The following is a 27,694-nucleotide window of genomic DNA, read 5'->3' as shown; positions in this document are numbered from 1 at the left end:
CATGGTCGTGCGAACAGGGATCATATATGTAAATAAGTAAACAAAACATTGTAAAGCAATCATGGGACAACAGTCAGATTTGCTGAAAATTTAAGAAATGCAAATACTGTGAACGAGTAGGGTTCTAATCTCGTTTGGTCGGGCTCCAGCCCCAATCAGACGGTAAGTTTAGTGGGCTTCCTTCATTCCCCAGACGTGTTTATACTTGCAGGTACGTCCTGAACGAGTGGTACTTGTCGGCTTCACTTGTTGGTGGCAATCCGGCCACACGAAATTTCGGTTTTACTACAACGTTGGATGAGAGTTCTCGGTGCAGCAGGTCATCGATGGATCCACCGTACCATTCAACAGGAACTTCTCTCCTGCCTGAGAAATTTGGTGTGGGGTGACCTCAGGGTCCCTTAAAAGCCATCTGTCTCTGATAGCCAAGGTTTTTTGTCATAAACTTGAATTATCTTCTTCTCAATTACAAAGGGTGCTACAGTGGTGTCACACCTAATCAACGCCTGACAGTAGCAGACGACATTATCATGGACACTATTCCTGTCTCCAACACCTTGGGCCGCCACTTTGCTGAAGTTTGGACCTCTTCTCACTATCACCCTGTCTTCCTCCATCGGAAAAGAGCGGAGGAGGCTCGGGTGTACCCTTCTCTTAGCAGAATCGTGAGTGCTACAATGCCGCCTTCACAGCCAGACGCTGTCCACATTCAGATGTTGCAACACCTTTTCCTTGTGGGCAAGCGCTTTCTGCTTAACACGTACAACTGCATACGGGCAGAGGGCACGTGAAGCCACCGCCATACCCATTCCTAAGCCCTGTAAGGACACAAACCTAACTACAGCCCCATCTCTGCAAGGTGATGGAATGTACGATTCATGCCATGCTGGTATGGTGGCTCGAGTCGCGCTATTTACTAACGAATGCACAGTGTGGATTTCGAGAGCAGCATTCTGCAGTTGACCGTCTCCTTCTTTTGTCCACCCCTGTCATGGTTTTCTGCGGAAATCCCAGACTGTGGCCGTGTTTTTCGATTTGGAGAAGGCCTGCTGGCGAACTGTTATCCTCCGTACTCTTTACACGAGGGGCTTCCGTGGCCGCCTGCCCTGTTTCCTCCAGGAATTTTTAAAAGACTGGTCTTTCAAGGTCCGTGTGGGTTCTGCCTTGTCGGACACCTTTATCCAGGAAAACTGTGTGCCTCAGGGTTCCGTTGTGAGCGTCGTCCACTTTGCTATCGCCATTAACCCTATAATGGCCTGCCTCCCACCGAGCATCCCCGGCTCACTTTTTGTTGACGATTTTGCCATCTATTGTATTTATGTCTCACTGAGCGGCGTCTTCAGCGATGTCTTTATCGTGTTTACTCCTGGAGCAACGGCAATAGCTTTCGTTTTTCCACTGACAAAACCGTATGTATGAATTTCTGGCGGCATATTGGGCCTGTTCTTGGGCCTGTTGTAATTCGCTTGGTCCTTCTATGTGTCTTACCTGGCGATCCGTTTGGTCACTGTTGCCTTTTACACTAGCCCAGTTGACAGTCTGTATGCTGAAGCTGGTGAACTACCACTGTCCTACCGCTGTGACTTTCTCCTTTGCAGGCATGCATGTCGTTTGTCTGCCATGCGTGGCCACCCATCCTACGCCTCTTTCTTCGACGATTCCTTTGATCGCCAGTATGGGGCGCGTTTCTCTTCTCTGTTGCTTCCTGGAGTCCGCTTTAGACAATTGCTATGGCGGCTTAACTTTACACTACCTGCAAATTTCCCAGTGGGTGTGAACCCTTCACAACCTTGGCTTCGTGAAGTGGCCCATGTTAAACCTGGCTTCATTCGCTTCCTAAGGATACTACTCCAGCCTCGCTCTATCGCCTTCAGTTTCACGACCTTCGCATGGAACTTCGCGATAGTACCTTTGTGTACACTGTTGGCTCTCGCACTGGCCGTAGGGTTGGGTGTGGCTTCGTCATTGGCGCAATGTCTTTCGATATCGGCTTTCGGCACACTGTTCAGTATTTACAGCCGAGCTCTTCGCGCTGTATCAGGCCACGGAGGACATCCGGCAACACAGACTTTTCAATTGTGTCCTCTGCTCAGAAGCACTCAGCGTCCTTCAAAGTCTATGAGCGATGTACGCCCCATCCCTTAGTGCAACGAGTCCAGGAAAACTGTCACTTGCTCACTCTTGGTGGAGCCACTGTGATGTTTATGTGGGTTCCTGGTAATGTCGGTCTGCCAGGAAATGAGGCTGCTGACACTGCTGCCAAGGGTGCAATCCTCGTTCCTCAACCTACTAGTTCCTATATTCCCTCTGATGATCTCTGTGTTGCCGTCTGTCAACAGGCGGTGTCCCTTTGGCATCGCCAATGGTCATCCCTTCACTGGAATAAGCTCTGGTTTATTAAGCCTCTCCCAGCAGCTTTGATGGCCTTCTCTCGGCCCCCCCCCCCACCGAAAGGAGGTCATTTTAACTAGGCTGCGTATTGGGCACTACCTTTTTAGCCATCGTCATTTGATAAGTGGCGCTACCCCACCACTTTGTACGCATCGCTCCCAAGTTTTAACTGACCAAATGCCCATCTTTTAACCGTTTACGTTCCCGCATGGGTTTGCCGTCTGAGTTATCGGCCGTTTTAGCGAATTACGCGCGGCCTGTCGACCGCGTTTTACTTTTTATCCGCCAAATAAAAAATAGTGAAGGCCATTTAATTTTTAGTTTTGGACCTCCGTTTCTGTATGGTGTCGTTTTTTATCCCTTTTACAAGTCCCTGTGTTTAGCTGTCTTCTCTTATGTCACTTGCGACTGATGTATAGTCGTTTTCTAACTCCTCTTCGTGTTATATAGTTTCGACTTGGGCGTGTATGACCCCAGTTGTTTTTGCACCATAAAGCAAAACAAAACAAATAAAAACACCCATTCAGTGCGTGAAGCAAGAGAGTCTCTTGAGTGCTGCTGACTTTGCGGGAATGTGATGAATACAAAACCTCTCAAACTCACCTCGACACAGATGTTATTTTTTATAAGAAGCTAATGCTGTCATCAAAACCAAGTGTTCCGTATCTTCTCCTGTTGCGATGACGCTATCGAAGTTGCCAGCTTCTGAAATAGCAGTTTCCACTACAAGACATCGTCATCTTCCGTTGCCAGCTTCACCTTAATTCCCTTGGCTTCCATGTCAGTCAACAGCAATGCAATTATGTTCTTCTTGTTGGTATCGTTGGAGAGAAATTTTGCTTCTAACTCTAAAAACGGGTATTCTTTAGACAACACAGGCTTTTTTTATGATTGTATCAAAGGCCGTCGATAACATTCTGCTGCTTTGTAGCAGCTTCTCTCGGTCGGATACCCAACAAAAACCACTATGGCGTTGCTCCCAAACTGTCTTTGAATAAACTGCACGTAATTCTGACACGCCACTTCAAACGTGGCTTCTATCAATTTGCTTCACACAACTTTGCTTCACACAACTTTGCTTCACACAGCTTTGCTTCAGCAGTCATCAGTAACTGAGCGTTTGCTGTTGCCGAAGACTGTTGGTTCCCGTGCAGGGGTGAATGCCCCGTACAGTGCCCTTGAGTATACCCTCCTCTGTGAAGAGAGACATAAGGAACCGGCCTAGCTCGTATTTTTAAAAGTTCCTGTGATCAGAATATGATTGTGTGCTGATGCAAATCCGTTGAAATAGTCAAAGAGTGTATTGTGAACTTTTTATCTTCAGTCTTCAGAGAGCAGGAAATAGATGGGAGAGTAATCACCTTATCCTTCCACCTTAATTTCATAGCCTGGAAATTCTCTTTTTCCAAACAGGTCTTCATACAGGTGATGCCAAGAGTTCACGTTAAGTGACACTTCACAACTTCAGAAGCAACTGATAATGTAGATATTATGTATCAAGGAATGGTGGTAAATTAGCCAACAATTACTAAGTTTCTTGGTATCAAGAATACCCCTGGAAACACGAGAAGGCCTCATATCCACGTGCTGTTCAGTTTTCTCTGATCGTACTCCAGTGAATTCATCCATATGCTCATTGACACTTCGGAGGCGTGACAAACCCATAATCCATCGAGATAGCACATTATCCCTGACATCACGACACAAGTCAGCCGCCCATAATTGTTCATGCCTCGCATGAGAACCTGCTCTATGGTCATACCTGATCAGTTCTGCGAACTTTTCATATTCTTGAGAATCCATTTTGTCTTTTAAAGTGATCATATGCTGGTAGCACAAGTGACCACTGTCAGTGTAATTTAAATGGCCTGCTGCATGCAAGAAGGGGACAGTTTCCCTCAGTCGAGGTGGAAGTTCCAGTCACCCATAGGTTCAGCTTTGGTAGTATTTTTCGTTAAGGTAAACATTCGAAGGTATTGGATGCATAACGCAGGAGTTGGCTCGCCATCGTTAATTTCTTACAGTACTTGTGTGAATTTAGCTTTCGCAGTATGCTATGCTGAATCCTCAGAATATGTCTTGGATTGGTAGCAAGGATCTATAATCCTATTTATTGCGAACAACTCTTCTTCTTTCAGTTATCAGTCCAACCAATGTAGCGTACTCATGGCTATGCTCACGCCCAGCCTTGGTGTAAACAAGTCCAGATAGTATCTTATCAATACTTTTGGCTGCAAAAATGTCGCATAACAACTCTTTAAAACCACTCCTAGCCATAATCGCGGTGCAAAATAACTGCCCTCACTATTACTTTGCTCAACTCTGAATTGGAGGCAACCACGTCACGAGCCTTCCAAAACAATGGCTGATCAAGACAGCACATGTTGCTTGGTTAACTCACTTATATTCTTCAGCTGCACTGAGAATGGCTGTATATACTGCAGAATAATCACTTACAGCAGCATTAATGAATGTCAGGCACACGGTCTTGGTTCAAATGGTTCTCAGAACTATGGGACTTACCATCTGAGATCATCAGTCCCCTAGAACTTAGAACTACTTAAACCTAACTAACCTAAGCACAACACACACATCCATGCCCGAGGCAGGATTCGAACCTGCGACCGTAGTAGTGAGCGGTTCCGGACTAAAGCGCCTAGAACCGCTCGGCCATCGCGGCCGGCTACACGATCTTGAAGCATTCATATTTCTCTCTGTTTGTGCTCAGTTCTATGAATCCATTCCATCAGAGTACTAATGATAAATGCGAGTTCTTCCTATACATCAGGCAATATCAGAGGCAGATGGTACGACGTCCTTTGCATGGCTCATATTTATGTCTAACAATTAGATAGTTTCTACTTCTCTATCAGGTTGTCGGAGAATCTGCTTAACTTCAACAGCTTTGCCAATTACGTCTGATGCTGAGGTGACTTTCATGCGAACTACCTCTGTTTCATTGGTCATAGCATCTCAGGGAGTGAAACCCATTATTCCTCCCATGGCTGGAATGTGCCTTTTCCATCCAGCGTGTTCTCTGTGAAGTCATCGTCGTCGAACTGACTGAAGGGACTGGATGAGACGACAACAGAGTCTTTCTGCTGGCAGTAGATACGATTCCTCAAGCCTAGAAGCTTTATCGTAGGAATCTGAAAATCCTGGCGTTGCTAGGAGGCTTAGAAAAGGTTTGGATCAGAACATCTAGTAAATATATGGTGCAGCTCCAATTAAAATGAGAGACATATGGTTCTGAGCACTATGGGACTTAACTTCTGAGGTCATCAGTCCCCTAGAACTTAGAACTACTTAAACCTAACTAACCTAAGGACATCACAAACATCCAGGCCCGAGGCAGGATTCGAACCTGCGACCGTAGCAGCCGCGCGGTTCCAGACTGTAGCGCCTAGAACCGCTCGGCTAACCCGGCCGGAAAAATGAGAGACAAGAACGATTTTGGTCGCACGGCTAGCATAATGGCAAGTGCAAGAGCAAGACATTTGTCCTCCACGATTTCAGTTGAAAAGCGTTTTTTTGTCAAAATGATCGTGTGCAGGAGGAGAAACAGTTTCTCGGGGACAACATGATGGGAACCTCCAAAAAATTAACAGTGGGAAGGTAAGCAGTAGAGTGGTTATCCTCTAAAATAATTTTGCCTGCAGTTTTTACAGCTCGAGCCATTTCTTCTTGAGGGTCTTCTTTTTTTTCGTTCAAGTATCAATTGTTAAATTTTTTAGTCAGTGCTCTTGAAACATACGACACTCCTTCCTTGGATGAGCAAGACATGATTGTGGTATCCTTGTACTTTCTCTTCAGATTCATTTTCACAATTTTAACACATGGACGAGAATTTTCAGTCGCCTCATCAAGCAACTGTCCATGGGAAACTGGCTCTCGTCAGTGTTCTCCTCGAGAGAGGAGAATACAGTTTCCACGCTTGATCTATGTTGGAAGTAGATGTACCGGCCTCTTGTGAACACGTGCAGACGTGTAGGTATTTTGTAGAAATTATGAATACACTTTTGGTGACATTCCGCGTTAGCCGCAATTAAATCTGTGTCAGGCTCAAACGAATTTTTGTCCCCATTCCCTACCTCGCAGTCTTGAATAAGACAAGATCACAAATGCTACCTCTGAGTGGATTAGTTTTCTTTTTTAACTTGGTCTGTTTTTTTTTTGTGGCGGTGTTCGTAGCGACAAGCAATTCGCTGTAGAAACGGCTTACGAAGTCACCGCCACACTTTTAATAGCGGGCCGACCGGTCCGCTGGAACAGTGAACAGAAAGATGAAAACCCAAACACTGATTAAATAAAAGTCGGTACTTATCTTTATTAACGAAGATACAGAAACACAGTAGTGAACTCCGTGTCTACAGAAATCTGTCTAGTTCGAGTCGGAGCGGCTAGGTCAGCGTCGGCTGACGACAAACAACAACTCTGCTGCGATGAACACACAACTGACTAGCAAGTGCACAATTCGGTGGCGAGTATACAACTGAGCGGCGAATACAGAACTGTCCTAGCGCTCGCGACTCCAGCGCTTAAGAAACCAGAAGCCAGCGGTGGCGCGCGCAGACTTGCGGCGATTTCCTGTCTCGCTGGCGCTGCTTATGCGGACGGCGTCCGGACTTTGATGCTGCCAACCTTTTGGCAGCGGGCTCGGGTGGCATTACTGGCTAGGATATAACACTCCTCCCCCCCAAATCGCCGCACCGTCGTTGAATAATGACATGGCGAGCGTCGACGGCGGGGGAGGGGTCTGGCCGCAGGCGTAGCAGAAGAGACCGGGGCGGAGACTGTTGTCGGTGGCAGTCCCCGGTCCGCACCCCAGCATTGGCTGCGCGGGGCCTCGGGAAACACCGACTGAAAACCGAGGTCAGGGTGCACGCCTGTGACCACGGGCGCAGCTTCTGGTACTGGACGCGACGGGGCGTCGGGACCCACGAAGAGAGGCAGCGTCTCCTGACGCTGCGTCGACGGCAGCTGAGTGGGCGCCGGACAAGGCGCTGCGGTGTCAGACTCCTTGGGGGTGCCCAAGGAAAGCGGCTGCAGGACAGGCTGCACAGCCACCGCTTGGGAAGGCGGCCCGGCTGAGGGGTCGACGTCCATCAGCTCCGAAGGCGGTGGCGACTGAAGAGGGACCGCAGGCGCCGGAGCGACCACCTGGCGCGCTCCCGGATGAAGCTGCGCGGGAGGCATCAACGGGACGGGCTGTCGGTGTGGTAGCGGCGACGGCCGCTGCTGCTGCCCTGGGGGCGGCAGCGAAGTCGGAAGGCGCGGCTGGAACCCGCCACGGACCAAATCTGTGGACAAAGAACGAGCGGCAGAATCCGGGCGGCCAGCGCGGCGCAACTGGTTCTGATGCCTCCTGTGCACCCCAGTAGCACCTTGAACAGTATAAAAACCGCGACCCTGGACACTTATCACGGTACCACGTTCCCAACGACGGCGACCGTGATAAACTCTGAAAAAAACGGCGTCGTTGCGCTGAAAACGCGTGCAATGCTCAGAAGCGGCGGGTCGATCCGGGGGGTGCAACAACCGTTGTAGGGTGCGATGACGACGGCCGTGGAGAAGCTCCGCAGGCGAAGGGCCGTCGCGTGGCGTGGTCCGGTACGACGACAGGAACGTGATGAGAGCCTGCTGACGAGGGTGCGTAGCACGAAGGCGGTCCATATGATCCTTGAATGTGCGTACAAAACGTTCCGCTGCACCATTCGATTGAGGGTGGAACGGCGGAGTAAGAACATGGCGAATGCCATTGGCAGAACAAAAACTTACAAATTCAGCAGAGGTAAATTGTGGACCATTGTCAGACACTAAAACTTCTGGAAGACCCTCAATACAAAAAATTGAAGTCAACGCCTGTATAGTTTGTGCAGACGTTGTAGACTGCATGGGCACAACAAACGGAAAATTGCTAAATGCATCTATCACGATGAGCCAACGAGAATTCCAATATGGACCAGCGAAATCAATATGCACTCGCTGCCAGGGACCGGCAGGGCGTGCCCACTCAAAATAGCGTTGAGGCGGAGCAGCTTGGTGTTCGGCACACGTCGAACAATCTGTAGACATCTGCGTAATCTGCTTATCAATGCCGATCCATGTACAATGACGGCGGGCAAGCTGCGTGGTGCGGACCACTCCCCAATGACCTTGATGCAACAAGTCGAGGACCTTGGATTGGAGCACTTGGGGAACCACTACACGAAGCTGGTCATTCTCGGTGCGTAACAGCAAAACTCCTTGCGAAACAGACAACAGATGACGTTGCGGATAATAGCGACGAACCACAGGATCCGATATGTCCTTTGCCTTGGACGGCCAACCACATTGAACAAAACGTAATAGTAAACTCAGATGAGGATCCGTAGCTGTCTCACGTGCCACCTGACGATAATCAATCGGAAAATCCCGGAGGGATTGATGCTCATCGGCGTCAATCTGATGGCAAGAGTCTTCAGAGGAATCGAAGACATCATCCGCAGCAATCGGTAATCTAGAAAGCGCGTCAGCGTTAGCATGCTGAGCTGTAGGGCGATACAGTATCTCATACTGGTATTGTGATAACAAAAGAGCCCAACGTTGTAGTCTCTGAGCTGTCCGCTGAGGAACTGGTTTAGACGGATGAAACAGTGACGTCAGGGGCTTGTGATCTGTTACTAAATAGAATGGTCTACCATAGAGGTAGTGATGGAATTTTGTGACACCGAACACAATAGCCAACGCTTCCTTGTCCAATTGGCTATAATTACACTGAGCTTTGTTTAGCAATTTAGATGCGAACGCAATAGGACGTTCGGTGTTACCGACTCGGTGAGACAACACAGCACCGAGGCCGAAAGAAGAGGCATCACAAGCTAACACCAAAGGCTTGTTAGGGTCGTAATGGACCAGACAACAATCATTCAACAAAGCCACTTTAAGCTGCTGAAAGGCTGATTGGCAATCAGTTGACCACACAAACGGAACATTCTTACGGCGGAGACGATGCAACGGTGCAGCAATCTGTGATGCATTAGGTATAAACCTAATATAATATGTCAATTTGCCAAGAACTGCTTGCAATTCCTGCAGATTGCGGGGGGCGGGCAAATCACGAATAGCTGCTAAATGTGACTGGGAGGGATGAATGCCTTGAGCATTAATAACATGTCCCAGATACTCCATCTCCGTAAGGAAAAATGAACATTTATCGATGTTGCAACGTAGGCCTGCCTGAGACAACACTGTAAACAAACACTCCAAATTACGGAAATGTTCAGCAGGCGTCCGACCGGACACAACAATATCGTCTAAATAGTTGCAACACGATGGCACATTAGCCAGAAGTTGTGACAAAAAACGCTGAAAAATAGCTGGAGCTGACGCACAACCAAAATGCAAACGCAGAAAACGGAACAACCCCAACGACATGTTTATGACAAAATACTGTTGTGATTGCTCGTCGAGGGGCAATTGCAAATATGCTTCACGGAGATCAATTTTGGAAAAGAAACGAGCTTCCCCTAACTTATCCATCAGCTCGTCCGGTCTAGGCAAAGGAAAAGAATCAATGACAGTCTGAGGATTAACTGTCGACTTAAAATCAGCACTCAAACGTAACTTGCCAGACGGTTTCTTTATAATAACTAAGTTCATCTGCTACAGGTGCCCGGAGGGCGTGAGGCACTGGACGAGCACGAAAAAATCGAGGCTGAGCATTATCTTTTAACGTAATATGTGCGGCAAAGTTCGCAGCACAACCTAGTTCGTCTTTAAATATGTCACTGTATTGTTTACACAAATCGGTTATGCTGTCTTGAGGAACAACAACAGAATTAACATTGTCTTGGATAGACAGGCCAAACAAGTCAAAACAGTCTAATCCGAAAATGTTTACACTGTCTGTAGCGCGGAGCACTGTGAATGAAACTGTTTTTGTATTGCCACGGAATGTGGCTGGCACGCTACATACACCTAACACAGGAATTCGTTCTCCACTATAAGTAGCCAAAGAATGTTTTGCCGCTTAAAGTTTAGGGCGGCCGATAGCCGCATACGTAGCACTATTTATGAGAGTCACAGGCGCACCAGTGTCTAATTGAAAATTGAAGGTCTTATCCTGGATGCGTAGCGTCACAAATAGTTTATTACACTGTCTCTGGATCGGTGCAGTGGAGGCGGAAGACACAAAATCTGCGCGTTTAGCGCGTGTTCGCTGCTTACGACAACTCGTGGGTTGGGCGGGTGGAACAACAACTCCCGCTTCACTTGCAGTCTGTACATTACTTTTTACAGCGTTTGAATTACGCTTGGGTCGCATAGCAGAGGGCTGGGTTGGTGGCTTATTGCGAACAAGTTCAATACCCACACGAACCGTGGAAGAGTCTTTAAACGCGACCTTCTGGGCGGGCTGGCTTTGAAGAACATGAATATCCATGGGCTGGGCAGCACTAGAATTGTTCTTGCGTTTACGCAAACAAACAGTCTGGATGTGTCCTTTCCTTTGACAAAAGTGACAAACCGCGTTTCTTAACGGGCAACGTTCACGAGGATGAGCAAGAACACACTTAGGGCAAGACTTAACTCTGTCATTTTGCACACGCGGCTGACGAATGTGTTTAGCATGACGCGGCCGGCTAGTGTTTACAGTTTGACTCTGCCGGTGGGGCCGCGGGCGTGACATAACTTGCTTAGCACAGGCAATTTGAGAAATACATGGCTGATCTAACTCACACTCAGCATAGTCAAAAGTATCTCGGGCTTCAATGACGTTCATCACAGTCTCTAATGACGGGTCAGGCAACTTTAAGATAGCAGCACGAATACGAGAATCTGCAGTGTTTTGAGTAATAGCGTCTCGTAACATGACATCACTGTAGGAAGCTCCACACACACAATTAAATCGGCACTGACGGGTGAGGCCCCGTAAATCTGTTAACCACTGTTTATTAGATTGATGTGGCAGTTTCTTTAATCTGAAGAACTTGAATCTGGCCGCTGCCACATGAACTCGCGACTCGAAATACTCAGCAAGCTTGTTAACAACAACGTCATAGTCTAAAGCTTCTGGCTTGGATTCCGGGAACAACTTACAAAGTAGGCGATAGACTTCCACGCCTGCAGTGGAAATTAAATAAAGCTGCCGCTCAGTACCTGTGATTTTGTAGACTGTCATGTGCGCCTGCAACTGCGCGAAATATTCTCGCCATTCTTCTCGTGATGCATCAAAAGCGCGGAAAGGTGGTGCTGCCTGTGCTTGTTCCTTTTGTGTTGGAGGATTAGCCGCTTGTTTGGCGATTGCTTCCACCAGACTTTGTATTTGCTGACTCTGTAACAAGATCAACTGTTGTAATTCGGCAGACATAGTGAACACAAATTAAACCAGCCCTGCACACGAGTTTGGAAGTCCTCGTCGCCAGTTTTGTGGCGGTGTTCGTAGCGACAAGCAATTCGCTGTAGAAACGGCTTACGAAGTCACCGCCACACTTTTAATAGCGGGCCGACCGGTCCGCTGGAACAGTGAACAGAAAGATGAAAACCCAAACACTGATTAAATAAAAGTCGGTACTTATCTTTATTAACGAAGATACAGAAACAGTAGTGAACTCCGTGTCTACAAAAATCTGTCTAGTTCGAGTCGGAGCGGCTAGGTCAGCGTCGGCTGACGACAAACAACAACTCTGCTGCGATGAACACACAACTGACTAGCAAGTACACAATTCGGTGGCCAGTATACAACTGAGCGGCGAATACAGAACTGTCCTAGCGCTCGCGACTCCAGCGCTTAAGAAACCAGAAGCCAGCGGTGGCGCGCGCAGACTTGCGGCGATTTCCTGTCTCGCTGGCACTGCTTATGCGGACGGCGTCCGGACTTTGATGCTGCCAACCTTTTGGCAGCAGGCTCGGGTGGCATTACTGGCTAGGATATAACAGTTTTCGTCTGTACTCTTCAGAAATCTCTTCCTTGCTTAAGAAGCACTTGTTGTTGAAATCAAATGATAATGCTGGCTTTCCTGAGCGGGTTGGGTTGGGGGCAGTTGTAACGGTGTCACGTTCACTACTTAATGAGCCCAAAATCAGTTTCTCATTGTTGTAATTTTTTGGGAAGTTCTTGTGAACTGTAATCCAGCCTTTCCAGTAACCGTTGATGTTTAAGGATTTCTGGTTTGGCATTGGAGGCAAAAAACGTAGCAAGTCTTCTCTTTCTAACCACAGCCTCTTCATCTTCGGACAGACTTTTTTCGTATACGGAACACCGTTTTAACACTACTGAAGGTGTCATGTCAGCTCAGCACCACCACGAAAATAATTCTAATTACAGCAAGTTCAAGAGAAACGCGCCGTAATGTCACTCAAGTAAGAAGTCACTATTGAACATCCTCATGGAACAGCTGAAAAGACACTGACCTGAAAAGAAAAGAAACTGTACTAAGAAGCGTACATTGCAGTTAACACAATTTACGCAGAACTATTGACAAAGAAACGTTATCAGGCAAAGACCTGCGTTTTACAGCTATTTTTGACAATTTGAGAAATTGTAGTACTTTTGGACCAGTGTATTTCTGTAGCTATTGGGTCAGAAAATATTGTTGACGAGTGAATTGCGGAGGAAATTAGATGTAAATGATTTGTAAATAGGTGCGTTCCTCTATAATGGAAATAACGAAAAAAGTCGAAAATTTCGAGGTATTTCGCCCTCCCCTCCCAAATTAGCATCAGGTCCTCGAGGTAAAAAAATCAGATTCTAGTCCACAGGTTACCCTCAAATCACATACTAAAGTATAATTAACTTCAGAGTACTTTCGACGTACAACCCTTCATTTAGTATCTGCCACCCCGACAAATTTGCTGATGGAAACATTTCACTTGTGCAGCACCTCTGAGTTTCGACTTGGCGGTATCGGTGAACTGGGCAGTTGTGTGCCCTACATACTCACGTTTCAGCACGAGTAACTTCGTAGCTCGGCTTCGCCTTGGTGTGCGTGGGCAGCATTCTACGGCCGACCCACTACCGCCTCTGAAACGTTAATGCTCCACTCCGTGACTTGTAGGGCAGTTCCAGTTCCTCCCTGCGGCGGCCATTGGCTGCTTTCTCCTGTCCGCTGCAGAGCCTTGCCGTACCTCTCTGCTCTCCATCCAGCAGCCTCCAGCCTCTAGCCTCCTGGAATTATTCCTGAGCTCGTCAGCCACTGCCCGGCAGAAATGGCGTTGCTCCCAGCCCGATTTCGCACCGTGCACTGTTTTGCCACTGGCTGGCCAGTGCTGTTGATCTGTCGAGAAGCTGCATTTAGATTAGCTGTTACCAAAACTTCAAAACTACCGTAGGCTACCATAGACTATCACAAGTAAGAGTAGAGTAGGGTAGTTTTCCTCGTAGCTTTGGTCAGTTAAGATCGTAACTGCGCTACATGTACATTAGGTGTGTTGCATATCTGTCAAGGGTTCCCTCATCTCGATCACTTTGTTTTGCATAGGAGATCAATGTCTTACTAGATTCTCCTAGTAACCGGAAGCAGTGAAATGTCTAGAAACTGAGTGGGAATACATAAAGCGCCATGTAACCTAGGGAAAATTTTTGTTCTGCATAGTTACATTCATGTCCACTACTTAAAAATAAGCAATATTTATAGTGCGGCCGGCCGGAGTGACCGAGCGGTTCTAGGTGCTTCAGTCTGGACCCACGCGGCCGCTACGGTCGCAGATTAGAATCCTGCCTCGGCCATGAATGTCTGTGATGTCCTTAGGTTAGTTAGGTTTAAGTAGTTCTAAGTTCTAGTGGACTGATGACATCAGAAGTTAAGTCCCATAGTGCTCAGAGCCTTTTAAACCATTTATAGTGCAACTGAAACTGCCAATATTCATTTCAGGTATTATTAGAAAGTTGTTGTTTTGTAACGTAAAACACAGGGATGTGCTAGTAAAAACAAAAAAAAAGCAAAAAAGATTTATCATATAGCGCTAGAAAACGAATTAACTCCAAAAAAAGGTAAAATTTTTAAAAACGCAAATCAAAAATATACCAAATATCGCTTAATACTTCATTTTCTTATATAAAACATACTTATGTTATTCTGCTGAGTACAGAAAACAACAATCATAGATATTGTTACTCAACGGTGTTTTTTTGTCGTCACAGAATATCTCCCGTATTACTTAATTAAAATTAATGATGGGGATGTCATTTTGAACGTAACGTTCCCCGCTAATGACGAAAAATACACAAGTAGTTTAAAATTATTGTTTTCGTAAAAACCTTATGTTGAAAACATGTTTCTGGATACGTTGTATAAGATGTCATTTATTGACAGTATGATTAACTAATATCCACAACGTCTATTGTAGTTGCATGGATTCTTCACGTAAGCATAGTCTATTACGAGATTTCGGTCATACACGTCGATATAAGGAATTTAGAAGCCTCAAACTACTGACAGTCTAATTTTGCTATTATTCACAACAGCGGTTGGAGTTGTTTACTCTCTTAAAGAAAGCGCTGTGTACTGAGCGAATAAACGAAATTACATTAATGTTCATCATTACAGGTAAGTGCTGTTTAGTTTCGGAACTTACTGTATTTAACTAATAATTTGTCGTTACTTTACGGCGTTTGCCATGAAACGTTATGCCTGTGTTAAGCTCAACGGCATTAATCTGCTTCATCTGTAAGGGTAAAACAAAAATTTACTATCGCGAATATTTATTTCCTATTAATTTTTCGTCACAAATGGATAATCACAGAAAATCAAACTGAAAAATCTCTGTTAACTCTTTCCTTTCGTATTTCGTGCGTCCACAGGGCACAATATGCAGTCCATATTTAATGCCAAGAAATCAATGAACAAAATGTTTCGCATTTCTATTGAACGGCCATTCTATGACAAAAAAACGATGATTCTCCAATTGTAACTAATATTTCATTTCCAATTTGTTGCTTGGAGAGGCAAAAGCTTACCTCAATTCTGATTCTGTCCAACTAGAAGCAATAAACAACGTCCAGCAGTACCCCGTAGAATTCTAGAACTCTTTAAATCCGTCCGGTTTAGCACTTTATGAAATTGTACAGACATCTGACATAATTTGTCTTCGAATACTGACATATCTCATGTCAAATAGACAGACATCACTGGAAAGGTGTTTGTACAATTTCACTGCACAATTTCGATATGGGATGCTTTTTAACTAATCTGTCGTACCCTACATCCTGGAAGATGGTTAATCCCTGAAACCCGTAAATGACTAATGGGAAAAATAAACAGCTGATGGTTAAAGTACATTTTATAAAATACGCTAGATATTGCTATGTGGTTTGTTGCAAATGGTATCTTAGTTCGTAAAGCCTTTTGTGGACACACTTCTACGTATCTATGCGGTTTTCTGCAAACTGCAGCTTCATTCATAAAGTTTTTATGGAAACACGTCTACATGTGCCGTGGCAGAATCCGATTCAATGTCCCTGTCTTTTGTTCCGGGTAGCATACTTTTGGGGTACTGCTGTTACAAAGCTATCTGTGCAGGAGAAAGTGAAATGTGTTTTGATTTTTCATGAAACACGGTCGCCTGATGCGTTTCATTTGTATTACAGATATGAGTGGTGTTTGTTCTGTTAGACATGTCCCACAGAACATATACCACTCGCAATGAAGCAGCTCGGACATATATAAGTGAATAATTTGGAGGAACTTAATGGAAAGGAAACAGGGTGGGAAAGAGATAGGAAGGAAATAATGATTTCCAGATGTCTGATGAAAATGCTTCGGTGCGGATGCACAACCAGCGCCTCCTACAGGAATCAGAAATCTGCGAATAGGGCGTTAATGGGCAATGGTCGTTGCTGTGAGGCTGGTGGAAAGTTGGACATTTTGGTGGGAGAAACACCGCATCAGGATGGCCGAGACGGTTAAGGAAATCGGTCTACGGAAGCGTAGCAGCCAGGTTCGAGTCCCGGTCTGGCACTAATCTTCAACTCTCGCTGTTGCATTGCCCTGTGCGGCTGGAAGACAGAAAGACATTATTACCTTCCCTCCTCTTTCACTGCAGTTATTAATTTTAGTACATCTCAGCCATAGTTCCGAAGTGCCTATGGCCGAGATCCGCTAGATGCATTAGAGCGGCTGATAAAACATTAAAAAAAAATCTGTCTATAAATATTCGCTGTGTACAGGGGCGTGAAAAATTCATCAAAAGTTAACTGCTCCCTTTAAAAGTGTAAAATAATCTCGCCACTTGACACGCGATTTTGTCAACATTACGAACGCCACACAAAGATTTACTTCTGTTAAAACTAAGCGATCCAGTACAGTGTATAGTCCTAGTGAGTTCACTTCAAAGTTGTGCCCGAAAACGCTTTTGGTAGAAGCCTGGCTGTGACGTCATCCGAGGTACAGCGCTCGCAGGCGTTTGACTGACATGGACAGGTTGATAAACCGGTGCAAAGTGTCTCTTCCTATTGCCTCTGCCCGTATATATGGGCGCAGCGGACTGCCCAACATAACATCTGCTACCAGCTGCCTTAGGCACAGGTAGCAGCATCTAAAGACCAATGGCCTCTTTCTGGGACACGCATTAATTAATATCTTTGTCGTTTAATAATTTGCAATCTTCTTAATATTTATGCGAATCGGGTTAAGTTGGCTTGACTTACTGAAAACGTTTGAGGCTCAACTGCGTTTCTGGATAGAATTTTTAGTACGAAACCGACACTAGATCATGACCTGTGAACTGCTTATTTAAGATTAGTTGTATTTTATTTATTTATTTACACGTCAAGCTCCGTAGGACCAAATTGAGGAGCAAATCTCCAAGATCATGGAACATGTCAGTACATGAAATTACTACATAAAAGTATTAAGAGATAAAAATAAAATGTTTATGAACCAGAAAGAAGTCAAGCCGTAAGTTCATGTAAACACAATCAACAATACAACAAGTATCAGCTTAGCAGCATCTAAAGACCAATGGCCTCTTTCTGAGACACGCATTAATTAATATCTTCGTCGTTTTTATAATTTGCAATCTTCTTAATATTTATGCGAATCAGGTTAGGTTGGCTTGACTTACTGAAAACGTTTGAGGCTCAACTGAGTTTCTGGATAGAATTTTTAGTACGAAACCGACACTAGAACATGACCTGTGAACTGCTTCTTTAAGTTTAGTTGTATTTTATTTATTTATTTACACGTCAAACTCCATAGGACCAAATTGAGGAGCAAATCTCCAAAGTCATGGAACATGTCAGTACATGAAATTACAACATAAAAGTATTAAGAGATAAAAATAAAATGTTTATGAACCAGAAAGAAGTCAAGCCGTAAGTTCATATAAACACAATCAACAATACAACAAGTATCAGCTTAATTCTTCACGGAACTTCCTGATAGAATGGAACGAGTGAGTCATTAGGAAACTCCTGAGTTGCGACTTGAAAGCGCGTGGATTACTGCTAAGATCTTTGAATTCCTGAGGTAGCTTTTTGAAAATGAATGCAGCAGTATACTGCACACGTTTCTGCACAAGAGGTAAGGAAGTCCGATCCAAATGCAGCTCTGATTTCTGCCAAGTATTAACTGAGTGAAAGCTGATTATTCTTGGGAATAGCCTAATACTGTTAACAAGAAATGTCAAAATACGCAGACTCGTGATCAGGGGCCGACAGGAGGTCCGTGAACTTATAACACTTATCGCCCGAACCGCCCGTTTCTGAGCCCAAAATATGCTTTTAGAATGGGAAGAGTTACCCCAAAATATAATAATAATATCAAACGACATAAGCGAATGTAAATAAGCAAAATAGACTAATTTTCGTGTCGAATGGTCACTCACTTCAGATACCGTTCGAATAGCAAAAATGGCAGCATTAAGTCTTTGAACAAAATCCTGAACGTGGCTTTCCACGACAGTTTACTATCTATCTGAACACGTAGAAATTTGAACTGTTCAGTTTCACTAATCATATGCCCATTCTGTGAAATTAAAATGTCAAGTTTTTTTGAATTGTGTGTTATAAACTGTAAAAACTGAGTCTTACTGTAATTAAACGTAAGTTTTCTTTCTACAAGCCATGAACTTTCGTCATGAACTGTCCGCCTCCATAGCGTAGCAGGGGACCCGTGTTCGATTCCTGGCAGGGGGCTAGGTGTTGTGTATCTTTCATCATCATTTTCATCATCATTGACCCGCAAGTCGCCGAAGGGGCGTCAACTAAAAAGGACTTGCAATTTGGCGGTCGAACTATCCCGCATGCAGCCTCCCGGTCAACAATGCCATACCATCATTTCATGATATTTTATGTCATGAACTGCACTATTTGAAACCGAGCCAATGTTGCACACAACATCCTTTACTACCAAGCTAGTGTCATCACCAAACAGAAATATTTTAGAGTTTCCCATAATACTAGAGGGCATATCATTTATGTAAATAAGTAACAGGTGTGGCCCCAACACTGATCCCTGGGGCATCCCACACTTGACCGTACCCAACTAAAACCCAACATCATACTCTTTCTCGAGACTTTGAATAATGACCGTTTGCTGTCTGTTGTTGGAGGTGAACCAATTGTGAGCTACTCCCCGTATTCCATTATGGTCCAACTTTTGGAGCAATATTTTGTGATCAACACAATCAAACACCTTGGTTAAATAAAAAAAATATGCCTAACGTTCGAAACCCTTTGTTTAACCCATCCGGTACCTCACAGAGAAAATAGAATATAGCATTTTCAGTTGTTAAACGACTTGTAAAGTCTTGATATCAAATCGTGTGATATAAAATGATCAATTATCCTTACATACACAGGCTTATCAAAAACTTAAGCAAACACTGATGTCATAGAAATAGGTCTAAAATTGTCTACATTATCGCTTTCTCCCCCTTTATAAAGCGGCTTTACTACTGAGTACTTTAATTGTTCAGGAAACCGACCATTCCTAAAGGAGAAGTTACAAATATGGCTAAATACAGAGCTAATATGTGCAGCGCAGTACTTTCATATTCTGCTAAGCACTCCATCATATCCATGAGAGTCCTTAGTCTTCAGTGATTTAATAATGGACTCGATCTCCCCCTTGTCTGTACCACAAAGAAGTATTTCAATATCGGAAGGGCATTTGCCAAAACAGTTATATAATTCCCTGTAGGAACTAAATGTTATTTAATTCACCATCAACGCTCAGAAAATGATCGTTAAATACTGTACTTGTTGACATTGCGCTGCTGACCAGACACTTCTTTCACAACTGACTATATGGTTTCTAATTTTATCCTGTGAATTTGCTACTTTATTTGCGTACTACATACTCTTTGCCTTCCTAATAACATTTTTAAGCACCTTACAGTACTGTTTTTAATGGGCTACTGTAGCTTGATTGTGACTACTTCTAACATTTTGATAAATTCCCGCTTTGTTCTACATTATATCACAATGCCACTGGTCAGCCACCCAGGCTGCCTTTAACTTCTAGTACCCCGTTTAGAACGTTCTAATGGATAGCAACTCTCAAAGAGAATTAGAAATGTGTTAAGGAAAGCATTATGTTTGTCATCTATGTTATTGGCACTATAAACATCCTGTCACACTTCTTCCTTGACGAGATTTAAAAGATTCTCTATTGCTGTTGGAATAACTTTCCTACAGAGTTTGTAATTATATATGACATTTGTTTGAGTACAAAAACCTTTTTGTGCTAAAATTTGTGCATCGTGGTCTGAAAGGCCATTCATCCCTTTACTAACAGAATGGCCATGTAGTAATGAAGAATGAATAAAAATATTGTCTATGGCTGTGCTACTGTTGCCCTTCACCCTAGTTAGAAAAAACACAGTCTGCATCAGATCATATGAATTTAGGAGATCTACCAGCACCTTTTCCTTGCACCATAATATACAAAATTAATACTGAAGTCACCAGATACAACTAATTTCTGGTACTTCCTATAAAGTGAATCAAGAACCCTCTCTGGCTTGAGCAGAAATGCGCCATCTCGGAAGCAACTCTCTCTAACTTCTCCTTACTACAATTTACCGAAGTTGGCTTTTGAAAAGCTATCTGGCTGTGTTTTCAACTGACCAATGAGGGTCTCATTGTTAACCTCAAGCTCCACCTACAAAAATTCTGTCTATCCAATGAGAAACGTTATACTTTTCGTGGTGTCCCAATGTTTTTAATGTTTGCTACGTAACAGAGACGCGACAAAGTCTCACGCTAAAACTTGCAGCTGGTGTGGCCCTTTTAGTGTTACCGTAAGATCTATACTGTTCTTCTGGAGGGCTCCATCTTTTAACATGGGCTGGGGTGTGGTCCTGACGGGCGGCTGGCAACATGTGTGTCCGTCCCTTATCGTAGGGCCTCCTAGCCTACATGACTCTGCTCTCGGCTTCTGTTCTCGTTTCTTCCCTCGGAACTGCGTCTGTTTCACGGTGGGAAGGTATGACATGCATTTATGCGTTCTTCTGATAGTCTGTGGTATACCATTTGCTCACTCGTTGATCGTATTACTTTGGTTAATTTAATGTCAGGATTTATTCGGAGCTATGTGACATACTGTCGGATTTGCTATCATGTCAGGGTTTTTATGGAAGGTGTTGGATTTGCCTGACACCTTACCGAGTCACTTAGTTAAAGTTTTTGTATCAAACTGAAGCAACATACGAATTTTCATCTTCACAAGTCTGATATCTAGCACTTTAAAATTTTCGTAAAAAGCGCAGATTTTGACCAAAATATTAGCCAGAGCGAGTCGAGACATGTGACTTTTGATTGTGACATAAATTTGCACATTCTGAACTGTTTTTACCTCTCTAGCTTTATTATTTAGCACCACTTATTTTTCCTTAAAATAGTATATTTAGCAAAACATATACATTAAATAGTTTTGAAATTTCATAATGTTAACATTAATACGCTCAAGAAAAATATATTGAGAAAGTTTCACTTTTAGATCGTGGTGCAATTTTTTGTATGCTAGGCACGTTATGATGACAGGGCGCAGGTAGTTGTGAACTAGGGTAAGTCGCGGCACACTCAATCGCCTCTGTATCAGTGTTTGTTTCGCTGCACATGGTGTGAAAAGTTTAAACCACAGCATCGGTGACAAGGCAAGAAGCGGTAAACTTGGAGTGACGTCAGTGCTGATAGCGTGCTTACTTGTACAGCGTTTCAACGCAGATCGCGGAAATCGACGCGTCGTGTTTCCAGAGAAACATGCATAACTTAGAGAACTTTGGTGACGATTTTACACAAAGAGTTGCATTTCCATACTTACAAAGTGCAGCTACTGCAAGCTCTGGAGCCATATGATAGTCCTAGATGTGCTCAGTTTGCAAGGAATACTCGTATGCTGGAACGAATCGATGCAGAAATCACTACCTCAATAAAGTTTGTTTTTCCGACGAAGTGACTATTCACATCTCCGGAAAAGTAAACAGGCATAGTGTTCTGATCTGGGAGTCGGAGAACGTACATCGCAGTACAGCAGATAAGCTACGGTCGCAGGTTCGAATCCTACGTCGTGCATGGATGTGTGTGATGTTCTTAGGTTAGTTAGGTTTAAGTAGTTCTAAGTCTAGGGGACTGATGACCTCAGAAGTTAAGTCCCATTGTGCTCAGAGCCAATTGAACCATTTTGAACAGCAGATTAGGACTAGCCCGAAAGTGAATATGTGATGTGGCATACAGCACACCTGAATTATTGCACCGTTCTTTCTTTTGCTGAGCGTACCATTACTGCAACGGTTGACGTGGTGATGTATGAACTTAATGTTGCACTCCAGTTGTAAGAATTTCATCCATTCCGCGCGGGATTATCCGAGCGGTCTGGGGCGCTGCAGTCATGGACTGAGCCGCTGATCCCGGCGGAGGTTCGAGTCCTCCCTCGGGCATGGGTGTGCGTGTTTGTCCTTACGATAATTTAGGTTAAGTAGTGTGTAAGCTTAGGGTCTAATGACCCTGGCAGTTAAGTCCCATAAAATTTCACACACATTTGAACACTTGAACATTTCGTCCATAGGCAGTGTTTCAACAAGATCATGCAAAGTCACACTGGTGGTTATTCGTTCGCTAACTCTCGTCTGAAATGTTTCCGGAAAGGACATCAGTAGTGACAGTCCAACAACATGGTCAGCACGTTTACCAGACATAAACCCCCTTGACGTTTTCGTAGCGTTACGTTAAGGATAAAGAGTCCAGTTCAGCAGTTCTTTGTGTGTAAACTCTTAGTGGACGAATACGAGTGTAGAGGTGGTGAGGAAAGACATGTTGGCAACGACATAGAGAGAAATGTATTATCACCTACACATTCTAAGGGCAACCAACGTAGCACATGTGGAAACGTATCCATAAAAATATGAGTTAAACTACCATTGGGAGCAAATCGCACAGCTGTTTCTGACATAGTTCTTAAGTAGTCGTATGTTTTTGTATCACCCTCTATTTTTGCCTCCCGCGGCTCGTTGCAGAGAAACTGTGTTTCATTTTATTCCTATCCCCGACTTCTCGATGTATTTGTATAGTACTAAAACTAGCCGCACAATTCCTCAAAGATAGCCAGTATGGGCCGTGTGTCTTGATTGGAGAGAAACTTTCACACACGACATATTCCCCTGGTAATAGTACTACTTTATTCTCCACTTGGTTGTGTCTCGGGTTTGTTAGCTATCTGTTAAGAGTCATTCAGTGAAATATGGCTAGCTTTACTGATGAGAGTTGTTCGGTATCCTCCTCGTTCATAGGTTCACTGCATGCGTCACGACTTTGCTAAGCTGATTTTCCAGAAAGGAAAACCACGTCTCAGTTCTATTGCAGCAGTGTGGAGCTCTTGTCGTACACTGCGTTTTTTGTTGCACGTTTTGGTGATTGCAAACTATAGGCTTTTTCAGTGTTGTGACGACATTTTCACATAAACAAAGTTGACTAGGGGAACAAACCGAATAAATCGTAATCAGGTTATTGCTCTGTAACGAGCCTCTAGAATCCGCTGCCGTCTGATACCCAACTACTCAGAAAATTACTCTGAACAACCGAAATCTTATTTCTGGAGCATGTGTACAGCCCGTGCATATCTAAGTAGGTCTACACCAAGAGTCGTCAAGCGCATTTTCTCTCGCGTTTCGGCATCTAATTCAGTTTCTGCGATGTTTAGTCTGAGTCAGCCCGATCAAATAGTGCTCATCGCGTCTTTCATGCGACGACCAGTGTCAATGGAAAAAATACCGGTTTTTTCCCATTTCAAACAAAGCGGACTTTTACGTACCTTTCGACAGAGCAGTCCTGTCAATGCGCAACACTAAACCTAATATCACACTAGACTAATCTGGGACCTCTATATGGAATGGGTATGTAAAATTCCGCTTCAGAAGTCGTTTTGTTTGTAACAAGAAACACACTGAAGTTTTCCCTTGGTGCTTGGCATCGCATTACACGTATGACGAACAGTAGTTTTGGGGGCATCCACCCACACATTTCATAAACGAAATCGCAAATATTTGACGAAACATCAGAGAGAATCAGCCTGACGACCCTTAAGAGGGACCCCATATTTACAAAGATACTAAAATGTGTCCCTTTTTTCTCTTTTTTTATTGATAAGAGTTGGAAAAAACATCGCTGTCTCCTCATTCCATTGAATGCACTGTTGTGTGGGTTAATTAAAAGAATGTGGCCTATTTAATTACGTCAACTGCGCAAGAGAAATTTATATCAAGATTTCAAAACGACTGTCGAAGGTTTAAATTTTTTGACAACATAGTTGTATGGAGATAAGGAGCGATTAATTTACTTATAATCAATTATTCAAAATGACAGTCACAATCGCATTATGTATAATGCGATTGTGACTGTCATTTTGAATAATTGACGGTCGAAGGAATGAGTTACATCAAACCTTCATTAATCATTTCTCAAGCAGGGTGATCTCAGGGAGGACATAGGAACACGGTGGACTGCACTTGCGGGCAAAACAAGAATCTAATTATGTTGCGTGAAATAAACTCTTTCATCCTGCACCAAAAACAGAGCAAATATGTTGATATATTTCCTGAAAGTGGGGTGGTTTTCGAAAACATTATCATTATCAGCAAGGGATCTTCACCCAGGGGAGATGATTAGTGCGTGCATTTTGGAATGTAACAAGTACAAACATTCGTAACATTCACGCATTTACAACCACTAACAGGAAGCCAGACGGGAAAGGTACATAGTATCCATACACCAATAAGCAACATCATTGCGGATGGATCATAGGAATGTCAGAAGTTAAGTTCACCGTTCTGGGTAAAATTCAGATATTTCTGAGAAATCCAAAAGTAAGCACATTTCTATGGGCATGTCAGAATTCTTAATGATCAATAAATGTCGTAGAGGACAAAGGTATGGGAATATTGTAGATAGTCGATCACCTTAAATTCGGTCTCCCAAACTCATAGCAAAGTTGGTAGAAATCAGGACACGCTGGTTTGTATATCGATCCAGGTGTACGCTCTGCTCGGCAATGAACGCTCTGATTAAGTGTTAGGATGAAGATCTGATCGATGAGACATCACTTCAATTTCATTTATTCTCCTGGTGGGTGAATTTGAATAATGCTGTGATGATCAACATTGCACTACGAATTTTGACGGACCCTAACAGAAATAACTCACACTAGATAATCTCGAAAGAGCACATCTTACTGACCTCAGTGCTGTCTTCCAGACTTTTACAAAGCTACGTTAGTCGACGCTTGACAGACAGAAGACATTAATCAGCCAATGGGCAAAACGCTCAGGAGGTGCCTTCTGTTATCCAATCAAGTGAATGCTAGGAAACCACTAAAAGGTCGTTGTCCCGTTCCCAATTAAGTTTACCGGACAAAAGTTTGAGAAAGCACTGTATTTCTTCACAACTTTGATTTCTACTTGACAAACCCCAAGCCCCACTTTTAAAAAGAGACGGAGGCACGTTGTCGCTGGCCGCTTCAGATCACAAGTCAGGACCGAAGAAATTCAACGGAAATTTATCCAGCACTTATAAAGAAACAATAAGATAATCTACCCTGTTTCTTCTGTGACAAGTGTACATCCAATTACTCACCCACACACACATTATAGAGCTTGGGCGGTGTTGTGGAGAGGGGATAACACAGGTTTATAATGCGAAACACAGAAAAATGGGTTCCCTTCGCAATCCTTCTCCCAGCTACGCTTTATATAAAACAAAAAGCACAAGAGTAATATGCAAAACTAACTGAATGTGAATTAAGTATTCCCGATAACAATTCCAGATAAATATTACATGAAAGAGACTGATATATATATGACCGAATCGGCTTTGCTCTCTACAAGTCGTCAGCGTCTTTAGTTGTGCTGTATTGGCTTAATCAGTTTCTTTCAGTATCATAACTGCTTTGTCAGACCACAGATAGGAGCTGTTGTGCCCTCTCTACTACTTCTTACTCAATGTTAGGAGAGTAACAGAGGTAGGTAAATCAGTACTTGCCTTACACTTTTCCACTGAGCTGGCTCGCACTCACAGGCGCAAGTGTTGAGGTGGCTTTCTTGGTGACTGACACTAACCTTACCAAAATGTTTACACCTGGTGGCTGACTAGTGTTAATAACTTACGTGTACTTGAGAAATGCCGGGCTGTAGCGACTTAGAAAGATTTTCTCTCCTGTTCTCTTCCTATCTTAGCGCGTAACGGTGCTATATCTACCTTATTGGCTTCTCGGCATGAACATCATAGCTTCGTATCACATATCTTGTACCGTACCTATCGTTTCAGGACAGTCGCATGAAAAGGTCTCACTTTTCTAGTAGCCGTGCACATACATAAAACAAAAACATTAGGAAACACATTTTCCACTGATACTGTCTCTCTGTAGAAGAAAATAGTCTGCAATGAACACTGAAGAAAAAAATAAACTGCTTCTATTAGCCTCCAAACTTTCCTCAAAAATTAACACAAACGGTAATTTCTCCGAACTGAACAGTAAAAAAACTCTCGCATGTTCTCCCAGTGTTTCGTTCTCATTTTGTTTTTCAGTCACTCACAATGCTTCCTTCCCTCCTCTCATTTCTAGTGTTCTGCTACGTAGCTCATTCTGCATTTCCCCCAGCCCTACTATCATGTCCATTAATGCCAGGTGCCGTAGTTTAAGTCCACCTACGTGCAGTTAATTTTTGTAATTTCACTTTTCATAGATTAATATGAACTTTGGTTTGTTTTCCTACAGCTGTATCTTGTGTGGTTCTAACAGCTGAAGATTTCCAACTAGAACGGATAAAACCGAATAAAACATACTTTTAAATACGGAGATGTGTCTGTCTACCACCCACCGAGGTCATTTTGTTGTAAAATTCGGCCTTTTTTTATAGGCAATGTTTGAAAGCTTACGAGTCTAAAGACTATAGAACCGCAATTAGGTGAAGAAACGTATAACTTGTGACGGACATTCATGACGGAAGATTCACAAATCATAAATTAGATGTTGGAATAACAGCAAAACATCGGCTTCATACAATATCTGTTAACTCATGCAGTACTCAATGAGCAATATTTCCCAAATTAAAAGTGGCAATCTTATCGTACTTTCTGATTTATTCTGCATCTATGTGCAAGTATAGAATTTAAATTAAGTGATTAAGAAACAGCATTACCACTAGTAAGGGGCTCATGTGAGCATGTCGCTTCATTTTCGATGTGCCACACTGCAATAGTCCAGTATCAAACAGCGTCTTCTTAAAAAGGGACTACACTCTAGCCACGAGAAACAGCCCCTCCTCCTCATAATTCCACTGTTGTCACTACGAATGTAGGTGGGTAACGTTTTTCAGGCATTAGCTGAATCCAAACCCTTCATTTGGCTCACTGCATGGTATAGCGTGATTTATCACTTCAGTTCACTCTCCAGTCGCGTCGCTCTTACACCACCTCAAGCGTCACTTGGCATTGATTGCAGAAATCTTTGGCTTAAGGTGATCTGCTCTACCACTGTACACCATTCTTTTCCTTACACACAGTCATCGTAGTAGTTGGACGGCTGTCTGTATTTGTACAATTTGGACTGGAGAGCGATTCCTTCTGGTGATTTCATGAAACTTCTTACAAACATCCTTTACAATGTTCGCTAGTCCCTGTCCATCAGTACATAACGTATACCTAAAAAAAGGACTAAACTCCTCCCGAACAGGCCATGAAGGCCCAACGGTGCCGACCGACCGTCGTGTCATCTTCAGCCCAGAGGCGTCTCTGGATGCTGATGTGGAGGGGCATGTGGTCAGCACACCGCTCTCCCGGCCGTATGTCAGTTTCCGAGACCGGACGTAGCGTATGCCTGGTCTTGGTTTA

At 43.8% G+C, this 27,694-nt stretch overlaps 1 protein-coding gene across 1 annotated transcript; it reads right to left on the bottom strand.

The window, feature by feature from the left end:
- Nucleotides 1-3,114: 3,114 nt before the first annotated feature.
- On the bottom strand, nucleotides 3,115-10,813 carry LOC124620203 (proline-rich receptor-like protein kinase PERK10). Its single transcript, XM_047146871.1, has 3 exons — nucleotides 10,684-10,813; nucleotides 7,278-7,691; nucleotides 3,115-3,239 (listed from the first exon to the last, which is right to left on the bottom strand). The coding sequence occupies exons 1-3, from the start codon at nucleotides 10,811-10,813 to the stop codon at nucleotides 3,115-3,117; spliced, it is 669 nt and encodes a 222-aa protein (XP_047002827.1).
- Between the last annotated feature and the right edge of the window lie 16,881 nt (nucleotides 10,814-27,694).

This window comes from Schistocerca americana, chromosome 6, assembly GCF_021461395.2.
Source record: "Schistocerca americana isolate TAMUIC-IGC-003095 chromosome 6, iqSchAmer2.1, whole genome shotgun sequence".
In the NCBI taxonomy this organism is placed as follows: Eukaryota; Metazoa; Arthropoda; class Insecta; order Orthoptera; family Acrididae; genus Schistocerca; species Schistocerca americana.
Note: the sequence above shows the minus strand (reverse complement) of the source record. Positions and strands in the feature narration are given on the sequence as shown.